At 40.9% G+C, this 22021-nt stretch overlaps 1 protein-coding gene across 50 annotated transcripts in view; it reads right to left on the reverse strand.

Annotated features, from left to right (window-relative positions):
• Positions 1-22021, reverse strand: part of ACAP2 (ArfGAP with coiled-coil, ankyrin repeat and PH domains 2) — a 168792-nt gene that overhangs the window by 73258 nt on the left and 73513 nt on the right. For 15 of the 50 annotated variants that reach the window (XM_054682419.2, XM_054682425.2, XM_054682418.2 and 12 more), the window contains one exon: positions 14382-14465. The exons of 32 other annotated variants lie outside the window; for them this stretch is intronic. In XM_054682419.2, the coding sequence (XP_054538394.1) occupies positions 14382-14465 (84 nt within the window). Of the gene's footprint in view, positions 1-6292; positions 6387-14381; positions 14466-22021 lie in introns of all 50 variants that reach the window. 3 more of the 50 variants (XM_063806453.1, XM_063806451.1, XM_063806452.1) reach the window with 1 other exon arrangement.

Raw genomic sequence — 22021 nt, forward strand, 5'->3', positions numbered from 1 at the left:
AAAATGCTCAACATCATTACTTATTAATAAGGAAATGCAAATTAAAACCATAAACAATTTTAGAAAGTGACTATGCCAAGTGTTGCTGAGCATGTGGAACCCCTGCACTCTTGTACACTGCTGATGTAAAATAGCACAATCCACTTCGCAAAACAACATTTGTGTAGGTTTTAATTTCTTTACAGATATTAACACTTTAAAGAAATGTAAAACATTCATGTGCCGCATAAAGACATTTTGGTCAAAGACAGGCTGCACATATAACGGTGGTCCCATAAAATTATAGTACTGTATCTGTACTGTACTTTTTCTATGTTTAAATACACAAATATCTACCATTATGTTACAAATGCCTAACGTATTCATTACAGAAACATGCTGTATAGGTTTGCAGCGTAAAAGCAATAGACTACACCACGTAGCATAGGTGTGTAGGAGGCTACACTGCCTAGGTTTGTGATAAGTACATTCTATGATACTCACACAATGAAGAAATCACCTAACAACACATTTCTCACAATGTTTCACTGTTGTTAAATGATGCGTGACTGTATTAAAAATTAATATAAACATTAATAAAAGAAATTAAATATTTCCTTATTTTCTCTTAGCAATGGCTTACAGTCTTCACTTTAAAAATAGTAAACATTTAAGCATAACACTATCTTACAAACTAGCCGTTTTACACCTGGCTATTCACATAAAGAAATAAAACTATATGCCTACACAGATTTTTACATGTATTTTAATAAGCATTTTTATTTGTAATAGCCAAAACCTAAAAACAACCCCAAAGTCCATTGCGGTAGCTTTAAAATATGACAACAAATTCTTTAACACTGCTTTCTTCAAAAGCAGCCCCAATTCTTTGCTCTTTGAGTGTGGGCTAGATGGAGTGACTTACTTCTAGCAAACAGTATCATGAAGAAGGTAACAATGTGTGACTGCTGAGACCAGGTTATAAAAGGCATTGAAGCTTCCAGCCAGATGCAGTGTCTCATCACTTTGGGAGGCTGAGGCGGGCAGATCACTTGAGGTCAGGAGTTCCAGACCAGCCTGGCCAACATGGTGAAACCCCAACTCTACTAAAAATACAAAAATTAGCTGGGTGTGGTGGCGCACATCTGTAATCCTAGCTACTCAGGAGGCTGAGGCACAAGAATCGCTTCAACCTGGGAGGCGGAAGTTGCAATGAGCCAAGGTCATGCCATTCACTCCAGCCTGGATGACAGAGTGAGACTCTGTCTTTTAAAAAAAAAAAAAAAAAAAAAAAAAAAGGCATTGGATCTTCCTGTTTGCCCATGCTGCTCTTGGATCACTTGTTTTAGCAGTAACCAGATTTCATGTCATAAGGACACTCAAGCATCCCTGCAAAGAGGATCCTTGGTCAGAGGACCAGAGACTGAGGCAATCTCATGAAATTCCTGAGTCAGAGTCACCCAACTAAGCCACTCCCAAATTCCTGGCCCAGAAACTGTAAGATAATACATGCATGTTGTTTCATGCCACTAAGTTTTCAAATAATCTGTTATACAGCAGTAGATAGCTAATATAACCATCCACAGGTAGATGGATTTTAAAACTTGTGATAAATCCATACAAGGCAATCGTATTGAGCAATAAAAAGGGAATGAAGGACTGAAACATGCAATATAATTGGACCTCAAAATAACACTGAAGAAACTAGACCACAAAAGTCCATTTACATACAATTCTAGAAAATGCAAACAAACCAATAATGATAGCAGATTCGCGACAGACTAGGAATGAGGGAAGAAGGGAGAGAAACAGAAATTACAAAGTGGCAAAGAAAAACTTTTAAAGCATGATTGTTATATCCACTAAATTATTTGTAGCGATTTCATGGAGATGTGTGGATCTCAAAAGTTATCAAATTGTATGCTGTAACTATGCAGTTTATGTCAATTATTCCTTAATAGAGTTGTTAAAAAACATCATTATATTCCAAAGAGAAAAGCAGAACATTTTTCTCTTTTTTGCTTTTCAACTTTTTTTTCACTTTTAGGTTCAGGGGTGCATGTGCAGGATGTGGAGGTTTGTTACATAGGTAAACGGGTGTCACAGGGATTTGTCATACAGATTATTTCATCACCCAGGTATTACACCTACTATCCATTAGTTATTTTTTCTGATCCTCTCCCTCCTCCTACCCTCCACACTCCAATAAGCCACAGTATGTGTGGTTCCCCTGTATGTGTCCATGTGTTCTCATCATTTAGCTCCCCCACTTATAAGTGAGAACATGTGGTATTTGGTTTTCTGTTCCTGTGTTAGTCTGCTAAGGATAATGGCCTCCAGCTCCATCCATGTTCCTGCAAAGGACATGATCTCATTCTTTTTTATGGCTGCATAGTATTCCATAGTGTATATGTACGTATGCATTTTCTTTATCCAGTCTACCACTGATGGGCATTTAGGCTGATTCCATGTCTTTGCTGTTGTGAATAGTGCTGCAATGAACATACACATACATATGTCTTTATAATAGAACTATATTCCTATGGTTATATACCCAGCAATGGTATCTCACCCAGCTGATGTGAGATGGTATCTCATTGTGGTTTTGATTTGCACTTCTCCAATGATCAGTGATGTTGAGCTTTTTTTATATGAGTGTTAGCCACATGTATGTCTTCTTTTGAGAAATGTCTGTTCATGTCCTTTGCCTGCTTTTTAATGGGGTTGTGTTTTTCTTTATAATTTAAGTTCCTTATAAATTCTGGATATAAGAGCATTATCAGATGAATAGTTTGCAAATATTTTCTCCCGTTCTATAGGTTGTCTGTTTACTCTGCTGACAGTTTCTTTGATTGTGCAGAAACTCTTTAATTAGATCCCATTTGTCAATTTTTGCTTTTGTTGCAGTTGCTCTTAGCAACTTCATCATGAACCCTTGGCCCATACCTATATCCTGGATACTACTGCCTTTAAAATGTAACATTACCAAAATTAAATTTTCTTTTTTTTTTTTTTTTTTGAGACAGAGTCTCCCTCTGTCGGCGGGATCTCGGCTCACTGCAAGCTCCGCCTCCCGGGTTCACACCATTCTCCTGCCTCAGCCTCCCGAGTAGCTGGGACTACAGGCGCCCGCCACCACGCCTGGCTAATTTTTTGTATTTTTAGTAGAGGCGGGGTTTCACTGTGTTAGCCAGGATGGTCTCGATCTCCTGACCTCATGATCCGCCCGCCTCTGCCTCCCAAAGTGCTGGGATTACAGGCGTGAGCCACCGCGCCCGGCCCAAAATTAAATTTTCTATACACTTGAATAGAATGTCAAGTATTTCATGAAATTAGATGTCAGTAATCTAGACTATTTACTGGCTTTGTTTTGGAGACAAGAGTCTCACTCCATCACGCAGGCTGGAGTGCAATGGCATGATGTCAGCTCACTGTAACCTGTACTTCCCAGGTTCGAGCAATTCTTGCACCTTAGCCCTCTGAGTAGCTGGGACTACAGGCATGTGCCACCATGCTCAGTTGATTTTTCTATTTTTAGCAGAGACGGGGTTTCGCCATGTTGGACAGCCTGATCTCGAACTCCTGACCTCAGCCTCCCAAAGTGCTGGGATTACAGGTGTGAGCCACTGTGCCCAGCCACAATAATGTAGGCTATATACTTTTAATACTTCCATTAGTGTGAAAAGTATGTTGTCAATAAAGCAACAGTTCTGTCTCTGACTTGCCAATTCTCAAGCCACAGCTATCTAACAGCTAATTCTTTTCTTTTTCTTCTTTTTTTTTTTTTTTTGGTAGTTATTGTTGTTCTTAAAGCCCTTCCTCATGGACAGCTAACTCTTTTCTATATTAAACTGCTACACAGAAATTCCTCAATTCATCTACTGGTATCTAAGTCTCCAGTCTATACTTTCCCAGGAGAAAATTCACACATTTTCCCATCATAAAAAGTTTAAAAGCCACCAACAGAAAAGCTAAGGTTCACTTATATTTCTGGAAATTAACAGTATTATTCCAAGCAACACATGTATTACAAATAATCAAAAATATGTCAGTTGACCAATCTGCTCATTATAAAATGAACTTACAGAAGTGCATAGAATAATATATGACTCTTTAAAACCAACAGCTCACACTAAAGTTATTCCTCATACATGTATGACCACAGTTAAAAGCAGCACTATCTCTGCTCTCTTCAGGAAAGGAGGAAAGCTAAGACGCACTTCAAAGATCTAGTCCAGAAAGGTTAGTAAAAGAGTAGGCTGCATATCCATAGAGAGCATTATCCCCATTTCCAGTTCTTACAAGTAAGGTGACTTTGGCTCTAAGTATACATTTTGTAGTTTCAAGTCCTTGTGATGTATTTAAATATTATTCAGGGCCAGGCAAAGTGGCTCATGCCTGCAATCCTAACACTTTGGGAAGCCAAGATGGGAGGATCACTCGAGGCAAAGAGTTCGAGAACAGCCTAGGGAACATAACAAGACTCCATTGCAACAAAAATTAAAAATAGAAACAAGCTGGAATGGGAGGCAGAGCAATATGGCCAAATAGAAGCCTCCACCGATTGTCCTCCCTGCAGGAACACCAAATCTGACAACCACCTACACAAAAAGCACCTTCATAAGAACCAAAAATCATGTGAGCAATCACAGTACCTTCATATTGCTGAAAGAGGCAGTGAAGAGGATAGAAAAGACAGTCTTGAATTGCTGACCCCAGCCCTCCCCCATGCGCTCGTAGCAACCACAGGGCACAGAGGAAGAATCTGCGCTGCACATGGGGAAAGAGCACAGCAACTGTGGGACTACAAGCCGGAACGCAGTGCTGCCAATCCCGGCAGAACGCAGCCAACGCCAATGAATGGAGCATTTAGACCAGCCCCAGGGACAGGACAATCACACAGCCTGGAGGTTGGAACTGGAGTTTCCGCAAGCCTCGCCACCACAGGCTAAAGTGCTCTGGGGTCCTAAATAACAGTAAAAGGCAGGCTAGGTCACAAGGACTGTAACTCCTAGGCTAGTTGTAGTGCTGGGCTGGGCTCAGAGCCAGTGGACTTGGAGGTACATGACCTAGTGAGACACCAGCCAATGCGGCTAAGGGAGCGCTTGTGTCACACATCCCCCAATCAAACGCAGGAAGGCTCCCAGCTCCAAAAGAGATTCCTTCCTTCTCCTTGAGAAGAGGAGAGGAAAGGATAAACAGGACTTTGTTTTGCAACATAAATACCACCTCAGCCACAGTTGAATAAGGCATCAGGCAGAGTCGTGAGGTCCCCATTCTAGGCTCTAACTCCCGGATGATATTTTTAGACACACCCTGAGCCAGAAGGAACCTGAAGGGAAGGATCAGGTCCTGGAAGAATTCACCACTTGCTGACTAAAGAGCCCTTAGACCCTGAATAATCACCAGCAGCAACCAAGTAACACACACTGTGGGCCTCAGCTAAGACTCAGACATGCAGACTTCAGGTGTGGCCCGGCATATTCACAGCTGCGGTGGCTACGAGGAAAGACTCCTTCTGCTTGAGAAAAGGGGAGGGAAAAATAAAGGGGATTTTGTCTTGCAGATTAGGTACCACCTCAAACATAGTTGGGAGGAGCACCAAGTGGGTTCGTAGGGTCCCTGATTCCAGAGAACACTGGACGGCACCTCTGGAACTACCCTAAGCCAGAAGGGAACTCACTGCCCTGAAGGGTGGGCCCCAGGAATGGCGACATTCATGAAAAGCTGAGCCCTTGGGCCTTAAGTGAACAGTGACAACATTGTGGCAGTACTCCCTGTGGGCCTGTGTGGAGGTGGACACAGGGGGTGACTCCACTGCCTGGGGAGAGGAAAGGGATGGGTGGGAAGGACTGTGTCTTTTGATTTCAGTACCAGCTTAAACATAGTTGAATACAGCGCCAGGGAAATTTCTAAGGTTTCCGATTGCAGGCCCTGACTTCCAGGCACTCTGAACCTGTCCGGAGCCCGGAGCCCAGAGGAATTCACCACCCCGAAGGGAAATACACAAGAATGACTAGCTTCAGCCACTCTTGAAATAATGACTATAGCCTGAGTGCCTTAAGAGAACACAGGTTGCAGCCAGGTAATAGTTACAGCAGGACATGGGCAAGACACGGTGCTTTGCTGGCTTCAGATCTGACGAAGTACAGTCCCAACGATGGCGGCGACAGAGAGTGCTTGTATCACCCCTCTCCAAGCTGCAGGCAGCTTAGCATCACCCCTCTCCAAGCTGCAGGCAGCTTAGCCAGAGAGAGAGAGAGAGACTGCACTCATTTTGGAGAAAGTAAGGGAAGAAAACAAGAGTCTCTACCTGGTAATCCAGAGAATTCTTCCAGATGTTATCCAAGACCACAGTATTAGTCCATTCTCACACTGCTATAAAGAACTGCCTGAGACTGGGTAATCTAGAAAGGAAAGAGGTTTAATTGACTCACAGTTCTACATGGCTGGGGAGGCCTCAGGAAACTTACAATCATGATGGAAGGTGAAGGGAAAGCAAGGCACTTTCTTCACAAGGCAGCAGGGAGGAGAATGAACACAGGAGGAATTACCAAACACTTACAAAACCATCAGATCTCATGTAATGCAATCACTATCACCAGAACAGCATGCGGGAAACCACTCCCATGATCCATTTACCTCCACCTGGTCTCTCCCTTGACACGTGGGGATTATGGGGATTACAATTCAAGATGAGATTTGGGTGGGGACACAAAGCCTAACCATATCAACCACCAAGCTGGTATCTCTATAAGTGTCCAAGAACTACAGCATTACTAGTCTTGGGGTGCCCTCTAATGCAGATACAGCTGTAGGGACCAAAAACCTAGATCATAACAACTAAGTAGGTTTGAATACTTGGATAGCCTTCTCAAGAAGGATGAGTACAAACAAGCCCAGACTGTGAAGCCTACAATAAATATCTAATTCTTCAATGCCTAGATAATCACAAATATCCACTAGCATCAAGACCACTGAAGAAAACATAACCTCAACAAAAGAACTAAATAAGGCACCAGGGGCAAATCGGAGAAATGGAGATATGTGACCTTTCAGACACAGAATTCAAAATAGCTGCTCTGAGGAAACTCAAAGAAATACAAGATAACAGAGAGGAAATTCAGAATCCTATCAGATGAATTTAACAAAGAAATAATTTTTAAAAACCAAGCAGAAATTCTAGAGTTGAAAAATGCACTTGACATTTAAAGAACGTATCAGAGTCTCTTAACAGCAGAACTGATCAAGCAGAAGAAAGAATTCCTGAGACTTACGAGCCCTGTTTAAAAACAGAGAAGAAAAAAGAATAAAAAAGAATGAAGCATCCCTGTAAGATCTAGAAAACGGCCTCAATAGCAAATCTAAGAGTAAGGTAGAAAGAAACAGAAAGTTTATTCGAAAGGATAGTAACAGAAAATTTCTGAAACTGAGAGAAAGATGCAAAACTTCAAGTAAAAGAAGGTTATAGAATACCAAGTAGATTTAACTCATTATTAGTTTAATAATCAAATTCCCAAAGATCAAGGATAAAGAAAGGATTCTAAAAGCAGCACAAGAAAAGAAACAATACAATGGAGCTCCAAAACATCTAGCAGTAGACTTTTCAATGGAAACCTTACAGGCCAGGAGAGAGTAGCATGACATATTTAAAGTGCTGGCAAAAAACTTTTTTACTCTAGAATAGCATATGAAGCAAAAATATCCTTCAAACATGAAGGATAATTAAAGATTTTCCCAGACAAACAAAAGTTGATGAATTTCATCAACACCAGACCTGTTCTACAAGAAATGCTACAGGGAGGTTCTTCACTCGGAAAGAAAAGGCGATTAATGAGCAAGAAGAAATCATCTGCAGGTGCAAGGCTCACTGGTGACAGTAAGTAGTACAAAGACAAACACGGAATACTATAACACTGTAATTGTGCTGTGTAAACTACTCCTATCTTAAGTATTAATAGAAAGGTGAAAAGATAAACCAAAAATAATGAGTATACCTTTTCAACAGAGACAATACAATAATATACACAGGGAAACAGTAAAAAGTTACAAAGTGAGGACACAGTGTTAAAGTATTGAGTTTTTGTTTGTTTGTTTGTTTGTTTTGAGACAGAGTCTCGCTCTGTCACCCAGGCTGGAGTGCAGTGGCGTGATCTCTGCTCACTGCAAGCTCTGCCTCCGGGGTTCACGCCATTCTCCTGCCTCAGCCTCCCAAGTAGCTGGGACTACAGGCGCCTGCCACCACGCCCGGCTAATTTTTTGTATTTTTAGTAGAGACGGGGCTTCACCGTGTTAGCCAGGATGGTCTCGATCTCCTGCCCTCATGATCCGCCCGCCCCAGCCTCCCAAAGTGCTGGGATTACAGGCGTGAGCCATCGCGCCCGGCCTAAAGTACTGTGTTTTTATTAGTTTTCTTTTTGTTGGCTTGTTTATGCAATCAGTGTTGATTTGCTACCGTAAGATACTATTTGCAAGCCTCATGGTAACCTCCAATCTACAAACATATAATAAATAAGCAAAAAATAAAAAGCAAGAAAAGAAAACATAACACCAGAGAAAATCACCTTCATTAAAAGGAAGACACTACGGAAGAGAAGACCACAAAACAACCAGAAAACAAATAACAACATGGCCGGTGTAAATCCTTACTCATCCATAACATTGAATGTAAATGAACTACACTCTCCAGTCAAAAGACAAAGAGTGGCTGAATGGATAAAGAAACAAGACGCAATAATCTGTTGCTTACAAGAGACACATCTCACCTATAAAGACACAAACTGAAAATAAAGGAATGGAAAAAGATATTACATGCAAATGGAAACCAAAAGGAACAGAAACAGCTATATTTATATCACACAAAACAGACTTCAAGAAAAAAAAATTTTTAAGAGACAAAGAAGGTCATTATAATGATAAAGGGTTCAATTCAGCAAAAGAACATAACAAGTATAATTATATATGTACCAAACACTGGAGCACCAAGATATATAAAGCAAATATCATTAAAGCTAAAGGGAGAGACAGACCCCAATATAATAACAGCTGGAGACTTCAAAACCCCACTTTCAGCACTGGACAGATCATCCAGACAGAAAATCCACGAGGAAACATCAGACTTAATCTGCACTACAGGCCAGGTGCAGTGGCTCATGCCTGTAATCCCAGTACTTTGGGAGGCCAAGGCGGGCGATCACCTGAGGTCAGGAGTTTGAGACCAGCCTGGCCAACATGGTGAAACCCCATTTCTACTAAAAATACGAAGCTAGCTGGGTGTGGTGGCACGTGCCTGTAATTCCAGCAGTTTGGGAAGCCAAGGCAGGAGAATCACTTGAACCCAGGAGGCAGAGGCTGCAGTGAGTTGGGATCGTGCCACTGCACTCACTCCAGCTTGGGCGACAGAGTGAGAATCCATCTCAAAAAAATAAAAAAAAAGGAAAAAGAAAAGAAAAAAAAAAATCTGTACTATAGACCAAACAGGCCTAATGAATATTTAAGAACATTTCATTGAAGGGGTGTAGAACACACATTTTTCTTCCCAGCACATGAATCATTCTTAAGGACAGACCATATTGCTAGGTCACAAAACAAGTGGTAAGAAACTCAAAAAAAAAAAAAAAAACCTGAAATAATATCAAGGATCTTCTCTGACCACAATGGAATAAAACTGGAAATAATGAGGAATTTTGGAAACTATATAAACACATGGAAATTAAACAATATGCTCCTGAATGACCAGTGGGTGAATGAATAGATTAGGGAAGAAACTGGGCTGGGCGCAGTGGCTCAGGCCTATAATCCCCACATTTTGAAAGGCCAAGACAGGCAGATCACTTGAGGCCACGAGTTTGAGACCAGCCTGGCCAACATGGTGAAACCCCGTCTCTACTAAACAATACAAAAATTAGCCAGGTGTAATGGCACGCACCTGTAATCTCAGCTACTCAGGAGGCTGAGGCATGAAAATCACTTGAACCCAGGAGGCAGAGGTTGCAGTGAGCAGAGATTGTGCCACTGCAATCCAGCCTGGGTGACAGAGCAAGACTCTGTCTCAAAAAAAAAAAAAAAGAAACTAAAAAATTTATTGAAGCAAATGATAATGGAAACACAACAAACTGAAGCCTATGTATGGGATACAGTAAAAGCAGTATTAAGAGGAAAGTTTATAGCTAAGAGTGCCTACATCAAAAACAAAATACCTTCAAATAAACAACCTAATGATGCATCTTAAAGAACTAGAAAAGCGAAAGGAAACCAAACCTAAACCTAAAGTTAGCAGAAGAAAATAAATAAAGACCAGAGCAGAAATAAATGAAATTAAAAAGAAGAAAACAATACAAAAATCAACGAAACAAAAAGTTGGTTTTTCAAAAAGATTACAAAACTGACAAACCTTTAGCCAGACTAAGAAAAGAGAAGACCAAATAAAAAAATCAGAGATGAAAAAGGAGACATTATAACCCATACTGCAGAAATTCTAAGGATCATTAGAGGCTACTATGAGCAACTATGCACCAATAAATTAGAAAACCTAGAATAAATGGATAAATTCCTAGACACATACAACCTACCAAGATTGAACCATGAAGAAATCCAAAACCTGAACAGACCAGTAACAAGACCGAAGCTCAAATAAAAAGTCTTCCAGGCTGTGCCCGGTGGCTCACTCCTGTAATCCTAGCACTTTGGGAGGCCAAGGTGGGTGGATCACCTGAGGTCAGGAGTTTGAGACCAGTCTGGCCAACATGGCTGAAACCCCATCTCTACTAAAAATACAAAAAAATTAGCCAGGCGTGGTGGCACTTGCCTGTAATCCCAGCTACTCAGTAGGCTGAGGCAGGAGAATCGATTGAACCTCGGAGACAGAGGTTGCAGTGAGCCGAGATTGCGCCACTGCACTCCAGCCTGGGCAACAAGAGTGAAAACTCCATCTCAAAAAAAAAAAAAAAAAAAAAAATCTTCCAGCAAAGAAAAACCTGAGACCAGATGGCTTTACTTCAAAATTCTACCAAACATTTAAAGAACATCTAATACCAATCCTACTCAAACTATTCTGAAAAATAGCAAAGGAGGGAATACTTACAAACTCATTCTATGAGGCCAGTTATTACCTTGATACCAAAATCAGACAGAGATGCATAAAAAATAACCACACACACACACAAAACTACAGGCCAATATCTCTGATGAACACTGATGAAAAAATCCAGGAATGTAAGGATTCAACATATGCAAATCAATGTGATACATAAAATTAAAGACAAAAACCATATGATGACTTCAATTGATGCTGAAAAAGCATTTGATACAATTCAACATAATAAAAACTCTCAAAAAACTGGGTATAGAAGAAACATACCTCAACATAATAAAGCCCATATACAACAGATCCAGAGCTTGTATAATAGTGAATGGGGAAAAACTGAAAGCCTTTTCTCTCAGATCTGGAAGAAGACAAGGATGCCCACTGTCATCACTGTTAATCAACTTATCATGGAAGTCCTAAGCTAGAGCAATAAGACAAGAGACTAAAATAAAAGCATCCAAATTGGCAAGAATAAAGTCAAATTATCGTTGTTTGCAGATGATATGACCTTATATTTGGACTAAAGACTCTACCAAAAAAACTATTACAACTGATAAATTCAGTAAAGCTGCAGGATACAAAATCAACACACAAAAATCAGCAGCATTTCTATAGGCCAACAGTGAAGAATCTGAAACAGAAATCAAGGAAGTAATCCCATTTACAATTGCTACAAATAAAATTAAATACTTAGCAATTAACCAAAGAAGTGAAAGATCTCCACAATTAAAACTATAAAACATTGATGCAAAATGTTGAAGAGGACACAAAGAAATGGAGAGACATTCTATGTTCATGAATTGGAAGAACTAATATTGTTAAAATGTCCAGGCCGGGCGCGGCGGCTCATGCCTGTAATCCCAGCACTTTGGGAGGCCGAGACGGGCGAATCACGAGGTCAGGAGATCGAGAGACCATCCTGGCTACCACAGTGAAACCCCGTCTCCACTAAAAATACAAAAAAAAAATTAGCCGGGTATTGTGGCAGGCACCTGTAGTCCCAGCTACTCAGGAGGCTGAGGCAGGAGAATGGCGTGGACCCGGGAGGCGGAGCTTGCAGTGAGCCAAGATCGTGTCACTGCACTCCAGCCTGGGCGACAGAGCGAGACTCCGCCTCAAAAAAAAAAAAAAAGTCCATACTACGCAAAGGAATCTACAGACTCAATGTAATACCAATCAAGATACCAATGACAGCCGGGCACAGTGGCTCACACCTGTAATCCCAGCACTTTGAGAGGCCGAGGTGGGTGGATCACCTGAGGTTGGGAGTTCGAGACCAGCCTGACCAACATGGAGAAACTCTGTCTCTACTAAAAATACAAAATTAACCAGGCGTGGTGGCGCGCACCTGTGGTCCCAGCTGCTCTGGACGAAGAAAAAAGTAAAAGAAAAATACCAATGACAATCTTCACAAAAATAGAAAAAAAATCCTAAAATTTATATAAAACCACATACACACACACACACACACACACACAAACACAAACAGAATAGCCAAAACTATCCTAAGCAAAAAGAACAAAACTGAAGAAATCACATTACCTCAAATTATACTACAGAGCAATAGTAACCAAAGCAGCATGGCACTGGCATAGAAACAGACACATAGACCAAAGGAACAGAACAGAGAACCCAGAAACAAATCCATACATCTAAAGTGAACTCATTTTCGACAAAGGTGCCAAGAACATACAACAGGGAAAGGGCAGTCTGTTCAGTAAATAAAGCTCAGACAACTCCAATGCAGAAGAACGAAACTAGAGCCCTATCTCTTGCCATATATAAATATCAAATCAAAGTGGATTAAAGACTTTAAGACCTCAAATTATGAAACTACTAAAAGAAAACATTGGGGAAATTCTCCAGGACATTGGACTGGATAAAAATTTCTTAATACCCTACAGAAGCACAGGCAACCAAGGCAAAAGTGGACAAATGGAATCACATCAAGTTAAAAACCTTCTGCATAGCAAAGGAAACAATAAAGTGAAGAGACAATCCACAGAACAGGAGAAAATATTTGCAATCTATCCCTCTAACAAGGAATTTATAACAAGAATATTATAAAGGGCTCAAATACCTAGGACAAAATCTAATAATCTAATTAAAAATGGGCAAAATATCTGAATAGATGTTTCTCAAAAAAGACATACAAATGGCCAACAGGCATATGAAAAGGCACCCAACATCAATGATCATCAGCGAACGCAAATCAAAACTACAATGAGATTATTTCACACCAGTTAAAATGGCTTTTATCCAAGGCTGGGTGCAGGGGCTCATGCCTGTAATCCCAGCAATTAGGGAGGCCGAGGCAGGAGAATAACTTCAACACCGGAGATGGAGGTTGCAGTAAACTGACACCCCGCCACTCCACTCCAGCCTGGGTGACAGAGCAAGACTCTGTCTCAAATAAATAAATAAATAAAATAAAGGTTTTTATCCAAAAAACAAGCAATAACAAATGTTAGTGAGGATGTGGAGAAAAGGGTACCCTTGTACACTGTTGGTGGGAATGTAAATTAGTACAACCACTAAGGAAAACAGTTTGGAGATTCCTGAGAAAACTAAAAATGGAGCTACCATACCATCCAGCAATCCTACTCTCAGATGTACATCCAAAACAAAAGAAATCTGTGTATCAAAGAGATATGTGCATTCTCATGTTTACTGTAGCATATTTACAGTAGCCAAGATTTGGAAGCAACTTAAGTGTACATCAACAGATGAATGGTTGCAGAAAATGTGGTACATATACACAATGCAGTACTAGTCGGCCATAAAGAAGAATGAGATCCTGTCATCTGCAACAACAAGGACGAAACTAGACGTCATTATGTGAAGTGAAATAAGCCAGGCACAGAAAGATAAACCTCGCATGTTCTCACTTATTTGTGGGAGGTAAAAATTAAAACAATTGAACTCATAGAGAGTAGAATGATGGTTAGCAGAGGCTGGGAAGGCTAGGTGGAGGGTAGGGGGACGTGGAGGTGGTTAATGGGTACAAAATACAGTTAGAAAGAATGAATAGAACCTAGTATTTGCTAGCACAACAAGGTGACTATAGTCAAAAATAATTTAACTGCTCATTTTAAAATAACAAGGTGTATAACTGGATTGTTTGTAACACAAAGGATAAATGCTTGAGGTGTTGGATACCCCATTTACTCTGATTATTACACATTATCAAAATATCCCATATCACATATCCCCTAAATACACACCTACTATGCACCCACAAAAATTTTAAATAAAAAAATGTTGCTAATATTGTTTTAAAGAACAAAATTATCAGGGCATTGTGGCATACACCTACCATCCTGAGGTGGGAGGATTCCCAGAGCAGTGCTATGATCATGCCCCTGCACTCGAGCCTGAGTGACAAAGGGAGACCTTGTCTCTAAAAAAAAAAAAACACATTAAGTATTACTCAGCTACCATAGCACTCTCTTCTGATGATTCTCCATGACATAATTATTCCTGTCCTTTCCGGAATCTATAGAAAAGGGCAAGGCTATGGCTTGTGCCACTATAGATTCATTGGATCTTTTGGTTAATCTCATTAGGCCTATAATAGATAGGCCTAAAATCAATGAAGAGAAAGAGAACTCTTCTTTGCAATCATCAGGAATTGCTCGCAATATGTCGATGAATATTATTTATTCCTCTCTACTTCATCTGCCTGTAGTAATTTTTTTTTTTTTTTTTTTTGAGACAGTGTCTTCCTTTGCCACCTAAGCTGGAGTGTAGTAGCGCGATCTTAGCTCACTGCAACCTGCACTTCCTGGGTTCAAGCAATTCTCCTACCTCAGCCTCCTGAGTAGCTGGGATTACAGGCACGCGCCACCACACCCGAATAATTTTTGTATTTTTAGTAGAGATGGGGTTTCACCACGTTGGCCAGGCTGGTCTCGAACTCCTGACCTCAAGTGATCTGCCCACCACCTTGGCCTCCCAAAGTGCTGGGATTACAGGCGTGAGCTACCATGTCTGGCCCTTCTACCTGTACTAATTTGTTTCTCCAAACCTTTTCTTCCTTCCTCTAAGGCAGTGGTTCTCCACTGGCTTAGGGTTGTATCACAATCAAATGGAAAACTAAAAGAAAATACAAAGATGCAATCTTGTTGAAGAAACATAGGCTGCTTCTATATTTTTAGGAAGTTTGCTAGATGATTCTGTTATACAAACGTTGGTACCAAACTGCTCTACCCAGTGGTTCTCAAATTGGTAGCACATTGAAATAACTTGGGCAACTTTTAAATACACAGATGTTACAATAACTAGAGACACTGGTAACTCCAGAATCAGTATTTTAAAAGCTTGCCAGGTGTGACCGAACATTACCGCCATCACCTGGGAGCTGGTCAGAACTACAGAATCGCTAGAACCACCCCAGTCTTGTTAGAAATGGAGAATCTGAATCTGCATTTACCAAGATCTCCAGGTGGTTTGTTTACAGGAAACAATCCACTGTTTCTTAAACTGGGCTGCAGACTGGAATGACATGGGGAGCCTTAAAAATTACTAATGCCTGCTTCTTATTCGCAAACAATCTGGTTTTAATTAGCCTGTGTTGCAGCCTGGTTCATCCACCACCATTTTACTGAGAATTCATGAAAGGCAGTTAAACCACTAAGTCACATTCACTAACATTAAAAGGACCACTCTTCAGTGTGTGTCATGGCAGATACAGTCCCCGTAAATGGGAAAAATGAAGGAGTCCTTTACAACAGTCATCAGGACACTCTTTCTGCCAAGGGCTAGATATAATAAGCATTGAAGCTTGTGGGCCATGAGGCCTCTATCACACTACTCAACCCTGCTGCTGTGGTGTAAAAGTAGCCATAGACAATACAGAAACAGAAGAGCATAGCTGTGTTCCAGTAAAAACTTATATGCCCCCCTACCCCGCCAAAAAAAAAAAAAAAAAAAAAAAAGGCAATGGGCTGGATATGGCCTGCAACGCATGGTTTGCCAAACTGTGCTCTCAAACAGTGGTTTTCAAATGTTAGAATACATCAGAAACACCTGGAAGGCTTGTTCAAACACAGATTGCTAGCTCCCAGACACAGCTTCTAATTCAGCAGATCTAGGGTGGGCTCTGAGAATCTACAGTTCTAACAAGTTCCCAGATGGTGCTGATGCTGCTGGTCCAGGGACCACTCATTAAGAATCAGTTATCTCAAACTTTACTAGTGGTTCTCAAACTTTACTGCCATGTCAGGATCACCTGGGGAGATTTTTTCAATTATATGCTACACTTCAAATGACATAAATAAAACTCTGGGGGAATGGGGATTAGTTGACTATTGTCAAGCTTCCTAACACTGAGTCCTGGCACACAGATCAGGTATTGAAAGGCAACCTATATATATGACCACCATCAATTCCTCCCATCCCTGCAGGTACATGCCACTCTCCCACTCACACGGTAGAGTTGATTTTCCTTACCCTGAATCTGGGGTGGCTCTGAGTCTTGCTTTGATCAAAAGAATGCAGAAGTGATGCGATGTGACTTGTAGGCCCAGGCTTTAAGGGACCATGTACCCACTGATTTCACATTCGTGAAGGCCAACTATCACATTAAGAAGTCTGACTAGCCTGCTGGGGAGAGAGGCCAAATGTAGAGAGAGAAGTCCTAGAAGATGAGAGACTCCAAAGGGTGAAAGAAGCTCAGCCAACACCAGTCATTCCAGCCACTCCAGCTAAGGTAGCAGACATGCTGAATCTTTCAGCCACAGTCAAGCCACCCAGCCAGCACCAACTAGAGCAGAAGTAAGCTGATCCCTCCAAGCCCCGCTTGGTGGTTGTTTTAAGTCACAAAGTTTTGGGGCAGTTGTTAAACAGTCAAAGTTACTGACAAGATGTTGGTAGCCGTATTTAAGATATTGATGTTTATAAGTTTTTATAGTGATTTTTAAAGCTGCAAACTACTTGGTATAATTCAGAATCTACAACAGCTAAAATTACATTTTGGTACTATTTGTATGCCTGTCTGTTAACTCTCTGGTTTTTTGTTTGTTTCTGTTTCTGAGACCAAGTCTCGCTCTGTCACCCAGACTGGAGTGTAGTGGCTCGATCTCAGCTCACTGCAACCTTCGCCTCCCGGGTTCAAGCGATTCTTCTGCCTCAGCCTCCCAAGTAGCTGGGATTACCGGCATGCACCACTATGCCTGGCTAATTTTTGTATTTTTAATAGAGACGGGGTTTCACCATGTTGGCCAGACTGGTCTCAAACTCCTGACCTCAAATGATCCACCCATCTCTGCCTCCCATAGTGCTGAGATTACAGGCGTTATCCCAGCCACTGTCTGTTAAATTTCTGAATGCAGTAATTACTACTTTGCCAAAGCTGTATTAATTCTTCCTCCTGCATTCCCATTTGAATCATCCAAAACTAAATTTTACCACAATTTATGTGTTATCATTTCATGTTATTTTTCACATTTTTCCTACTAATCATGAAATTATATATCGTTGTTTCCATAGCATCATCATTTAGTATTACAGATTCTTATTAGAATATAATTGTTTTTGTTATTTTTCAGCTGTTACTTCTTCATTTTTATTTATCATTGGCTTTTGGTGTTAATTAGCTAAAGTGTGACTTGATGAAATTTCATTTATAGTAACTCCTAACCATAAAAAACATTTCTAAAGAAGAAATCGGCAGAGCACAGTGGCTCACGCCTGTAATCCCACCACTTTGAGAGGCCGAGGCGGGTGGATCACCTGAGGTCAGGAGTTCAAGACCAGCCTGGCCAACATGGCGAAACCCTGTCTCTACTAAAAATACAAAAATTAGCTGGGCATGGCGGTGGGCGCCTGTAGTCCCAGCTACTTGGGGGGCTGAGGCCGGAGAATCACTTGAACCTGGGAGGCGGAGGTTGCAGTGAGCTGAGATCGTGCCACTGCACTCCAGCCTGGGCAACAAGAGCAGAACTATGTCTCAAAAACAAACAAACAAAAAAAAGAGGAAGAAATTAAGTGTACATAATTAAAACTTATTTTAAATAAATTGTAGGCCTTTAGAGATTCAAAAACATTTCTTTAAATCTGATTTTCTGATCATACGTAATATTTATGACACTGACTAAAATGAATTATTGTTTTGTTTACTAAATGCTTAATTTTTTATTTAGCTTTTATTTTAGGTTCAGTGGTACATGTGCAGGTTATATAGGTAAACTCTTATCATGGGGGTTTGATGTACAGATTATTTCATCACCCAGGTAACAAGCCTAGTACTTGATGTTATTTTTTTCCGATCCTCTCCCTCCTCCCACCCTCCACCCTCAAGGGCTTCAGGGACAGTTATTCCCCTCTTTGTGTCCACATGTTCTCATTATTTAGTTCTCACCTACAAGTGAGAACATGTGGTATTTGGTTTTCTGTTCCTATGTTAGTTTGGATAATGGCTTCCAGCTCCATCCATGTTCCTACAGGACATGATCTCATTTTTATGGCTGCACAGTATTCCACAGTATATATGTATCACATTTTCTTTATCCAATCTGTCATTAATGGGCATTTAGGTTGAGTCTATGTTTTTGCTATTGTGAACAGTGCTGCAATGAACACTCGTGTGCATGTGTCTCTATGGTAGAATGATTTTTATTCCTCTGGGTATATACCTTGTAATGGGATTGCTGGGTCAAATGGTAGTTCTGCTTTTCGCTCTTTGAGAAATCGCCACACTGCTTTCCACAATGGTTGAACCAATTTACACTTCCATCAGCAGTGTATAAGCAAGCATTCCCTTTTCTCCACAACCTTGGCAGCATGTGTTTTTTACTTTTTATTAATACCTATTCTGACTGGTGTGAGATGGAATCTCATTGTGGTTTTGAGTTGTATTTCTCTAATTATTAGTGATACTCAACATTTCTTCATAGGCTTCTTGGCTGTGTATGTCTTCTTTTGAAGTGTCTGTTCATGTCCTTTGCCCACTTTTTAACTGGGTTGTTTTTTGCTTGTTAATTTGTTTAAGTTCCTTACAGATTCTGGATATTAGAGCATTGTCGGATGAGTAGTTTGCAAATATTTTCTCCCACTGTAGGTTGTCTGTTTACTCTGTTGACAGTTTCTTTTACTGTGCAGAAGCTCTTTAAGGTCCCAATTGTCAATTTTTGCTTTTGTTGCAATTGCTTTTGGCATCTTTGTCATGAAATCTTTGCCAGGGCCTATGTCATGAATGGTATTTCCTAGATTTTCTTCCAGGGTTTTTACAGTTTTGGGTTTTACACTCGAGTCTTTAATCCATCTTGAGTTGATTTTTGTATACAGTATAAGGAAGGGGTCCAGTTTCAATCTTCTGCACATGGCTAGCCAGTTATCTCAGCACCATTTACTGAATAGGGAAGTCCTTTCCCTCATTACTTGTTTCTGTCAGCTTTGTTGAAGATCAGATGGTTGTAGCTGTGCGGCTTTATTTCTGGACTCTCTTCTCTGTTCCACTGGTCTGTGTCTGTTTCTGCTCCAGTACTATGCTGTTTTGGTTACTGGGGCCCTGTAGCATAGTTTGAAGTCTGGGCCAGGTGTGGTGACTCACACCTGTAATCCCAACACTTTGGGAGGCCAAGGCAGGGGATCACTTGAGGTCAGGAGTTCGAGACCAGCCTGGGCAACATGGCAAAACCCTGTCTTATACTAAAAATACAAAAAATTAGCCAGGTATGGTGGTGGGCACCTGTAATCCCAGCTACCTGGGAGGCTGAGGCAAGAGAATCACTTGAACCTGGGAGGTGGAGGTTGCAGTGAGCCAAGATTGTGCCATTGCACTCCAGTCTGGGCAGCTAGAGTGAAACTCTGTCTCAAAAAAAAAAAAAAAATAGTTTGAAGTCTGGAATGTGATGCCTCCGGCTCTACTTATTCTTTTTGCTTAGGATTACTTTGGCTATTCGAACACTTTTTTGGTTCCATATAAATTTTTTAAGGTTTTTTTCTAGTTCTGTTAAGACTATCATTGATAGTTTGATGGGAATAGCACTGAATCTGTAAATTCCTTGGGCTGTATGGCCATTTTAACAGTCTTGATTCTATCTATCCGTGAGGATTTAACATTTTTCCATTTGTGCCGTCTCTGATTTCTTTGAGCAATGTTTTGTAATCCTCATTATAGAGATCTTTCACCTCCTTGGTTAGCTGTATTCCTAGGTATTTTATTCTTTTTCTGGCAACTGTGATCAGGATTGTGTTCCTGAATTGGCTCTCGGGTTGGATGTTGTTGGTGTACAGAAATGCTACTAATTTTTGCATGTTGATTATGTATCCTGAAACTTTGCTGAAGTTGTTTATCAGCTGAAGGAGTTTTGGGGCTGAGACTATAGGGTTTTCTAGATATAGCATCACGTCATCTGCAAATAGTGATGGTCTGACTTCCTCTCTTCCTATTTGGATGCCCTTTATTTCCTTCTCTTGTCTGACTGCTCTGGCCAGGACTTCCAATACTATGTTGAATAGGAGTGGTGGGAGAGGGCATCCTTGTCTTATGCTGGTTTTCAAAGGGAATGCTCCCAAAATTCTTTTTATTTTTATTTTTGAGACAGTCTTCCTCTGTCGCCCAAGCTGGAGTGCAGTGGCGTGATCTTGGCTCACTGCAACCTCCACCTCCCGGGCTCAAGCAATTGTCATGTCTCAGCCTCCCAAGTAGCTGGTCATATAGGTAATACAGGCACACACCACCAAGCCCAGCTAATTTTTGTATTTTTAGTAGAGATGGGGTTTTGCCATGGCCAGGCTGGTCTCAAACTCCTGGCCCCAAGTGATCCACCTGCCTCGGCCTCCCAAACTTCTGAGATTACAGGCGTGAGCCGGTACGCCCAGCCCAAAATTCTTAATTTTATAATCTTTCAATAAAATTTACATTGAAACATTTTAAGAAAGCAGAATTACATTCATACAGAAAGATTTGCATGCTAAACCTCTGCAAACACAAAATAAGACACAAAGTTATTTTATGAGATTAGTTACAATAATATCAGATCGAGAAGCTAACTACAAGGTTACTCAATTAAGAGCTACAGCCAGAATGCTGCATACAATTGCAGAACTGTAAACGTACCAGCCTACAGGAAAAAAATGTCAAGAACTTTGTTAATTTCCAAAGCAGAACAAGAAACAGAAAAGGTGCCACATTTCAGTAAGAGAATAACATTTTATGGCATGCCAGATAAACACATGCATAATGACTAATGCTACTCTATCAAAACTTTTTCATTCTGAGTGAAGCTTCTGCACGAGTAACTGCGCTCAAGCTAATAGCAGAAAGAACACCTGAGGCTGGACACAGTGACTCACGCCTCCGACCTCAGCACCTGGGAGTCCCGGAGACGATCACTTTAGCACAAGAGCTCAGCAGCGACCTGGGCAACATAGTGAGACTGTCTCTAAAAAAGAAAAAAAGCCAGACACAATAGCCCGCACCTTGTAATCCCACTACTCTGGGAGGCTGAGGCAAGAACATCACTTGAGCTCAGGAGTTCAAGACCAGCCTGAGCAACACAGCAAGACCCCCGCTCTACAAAAAAAAATTAGCCAGGCATGGTGGCACACCTGTAGTCCTACTACTTGGAAGGCTGAGGCAGAAGGATCACTTGAGCCCAGGAGATCGAGGCTGCAGTGAGCTCTGATCATACCACTGTACTCCAGCCTTAGTGACAGAGCAAAACTCTGTCTCAAAACAAAATAAATAAACTCTGAATATAGTACCTTAGAAGAGCACTGACTGTTTTGCAAACTACCTAAAGAAATGCCTAATAATAAACGGCATGAACCCGGGAGGCGGAGCTTGCAGTGAGCCAAGATGGCACCACTGCACTCCAGCCTGGGCAACAGAGCGAGACTCCATCTCAAAAAAAAAAAAAATAAGCCTAATGATAAAAGTAAAAATGCTAAAGAAAAACTGTGAAACAAAAAAGATATTATGGAAACACTGTAATTTTGCATACTGATAGT

The sequence above is a fragment of the Pan troglodytes genome, chromosome 2 (genome assembly GCF_028858775.2).
Source record: "Pan troglodytes isolate AG18354 chromosome 2, NHGRI_mPanTro3-v2.0_pri, whole genome shotgun sequence".
Classification (NCBI taxonomy): Eukaryota; Metazoa; Chordata; class Mammalia; order Primates; family Hominidae; genus Pan; species Pan troglodytes.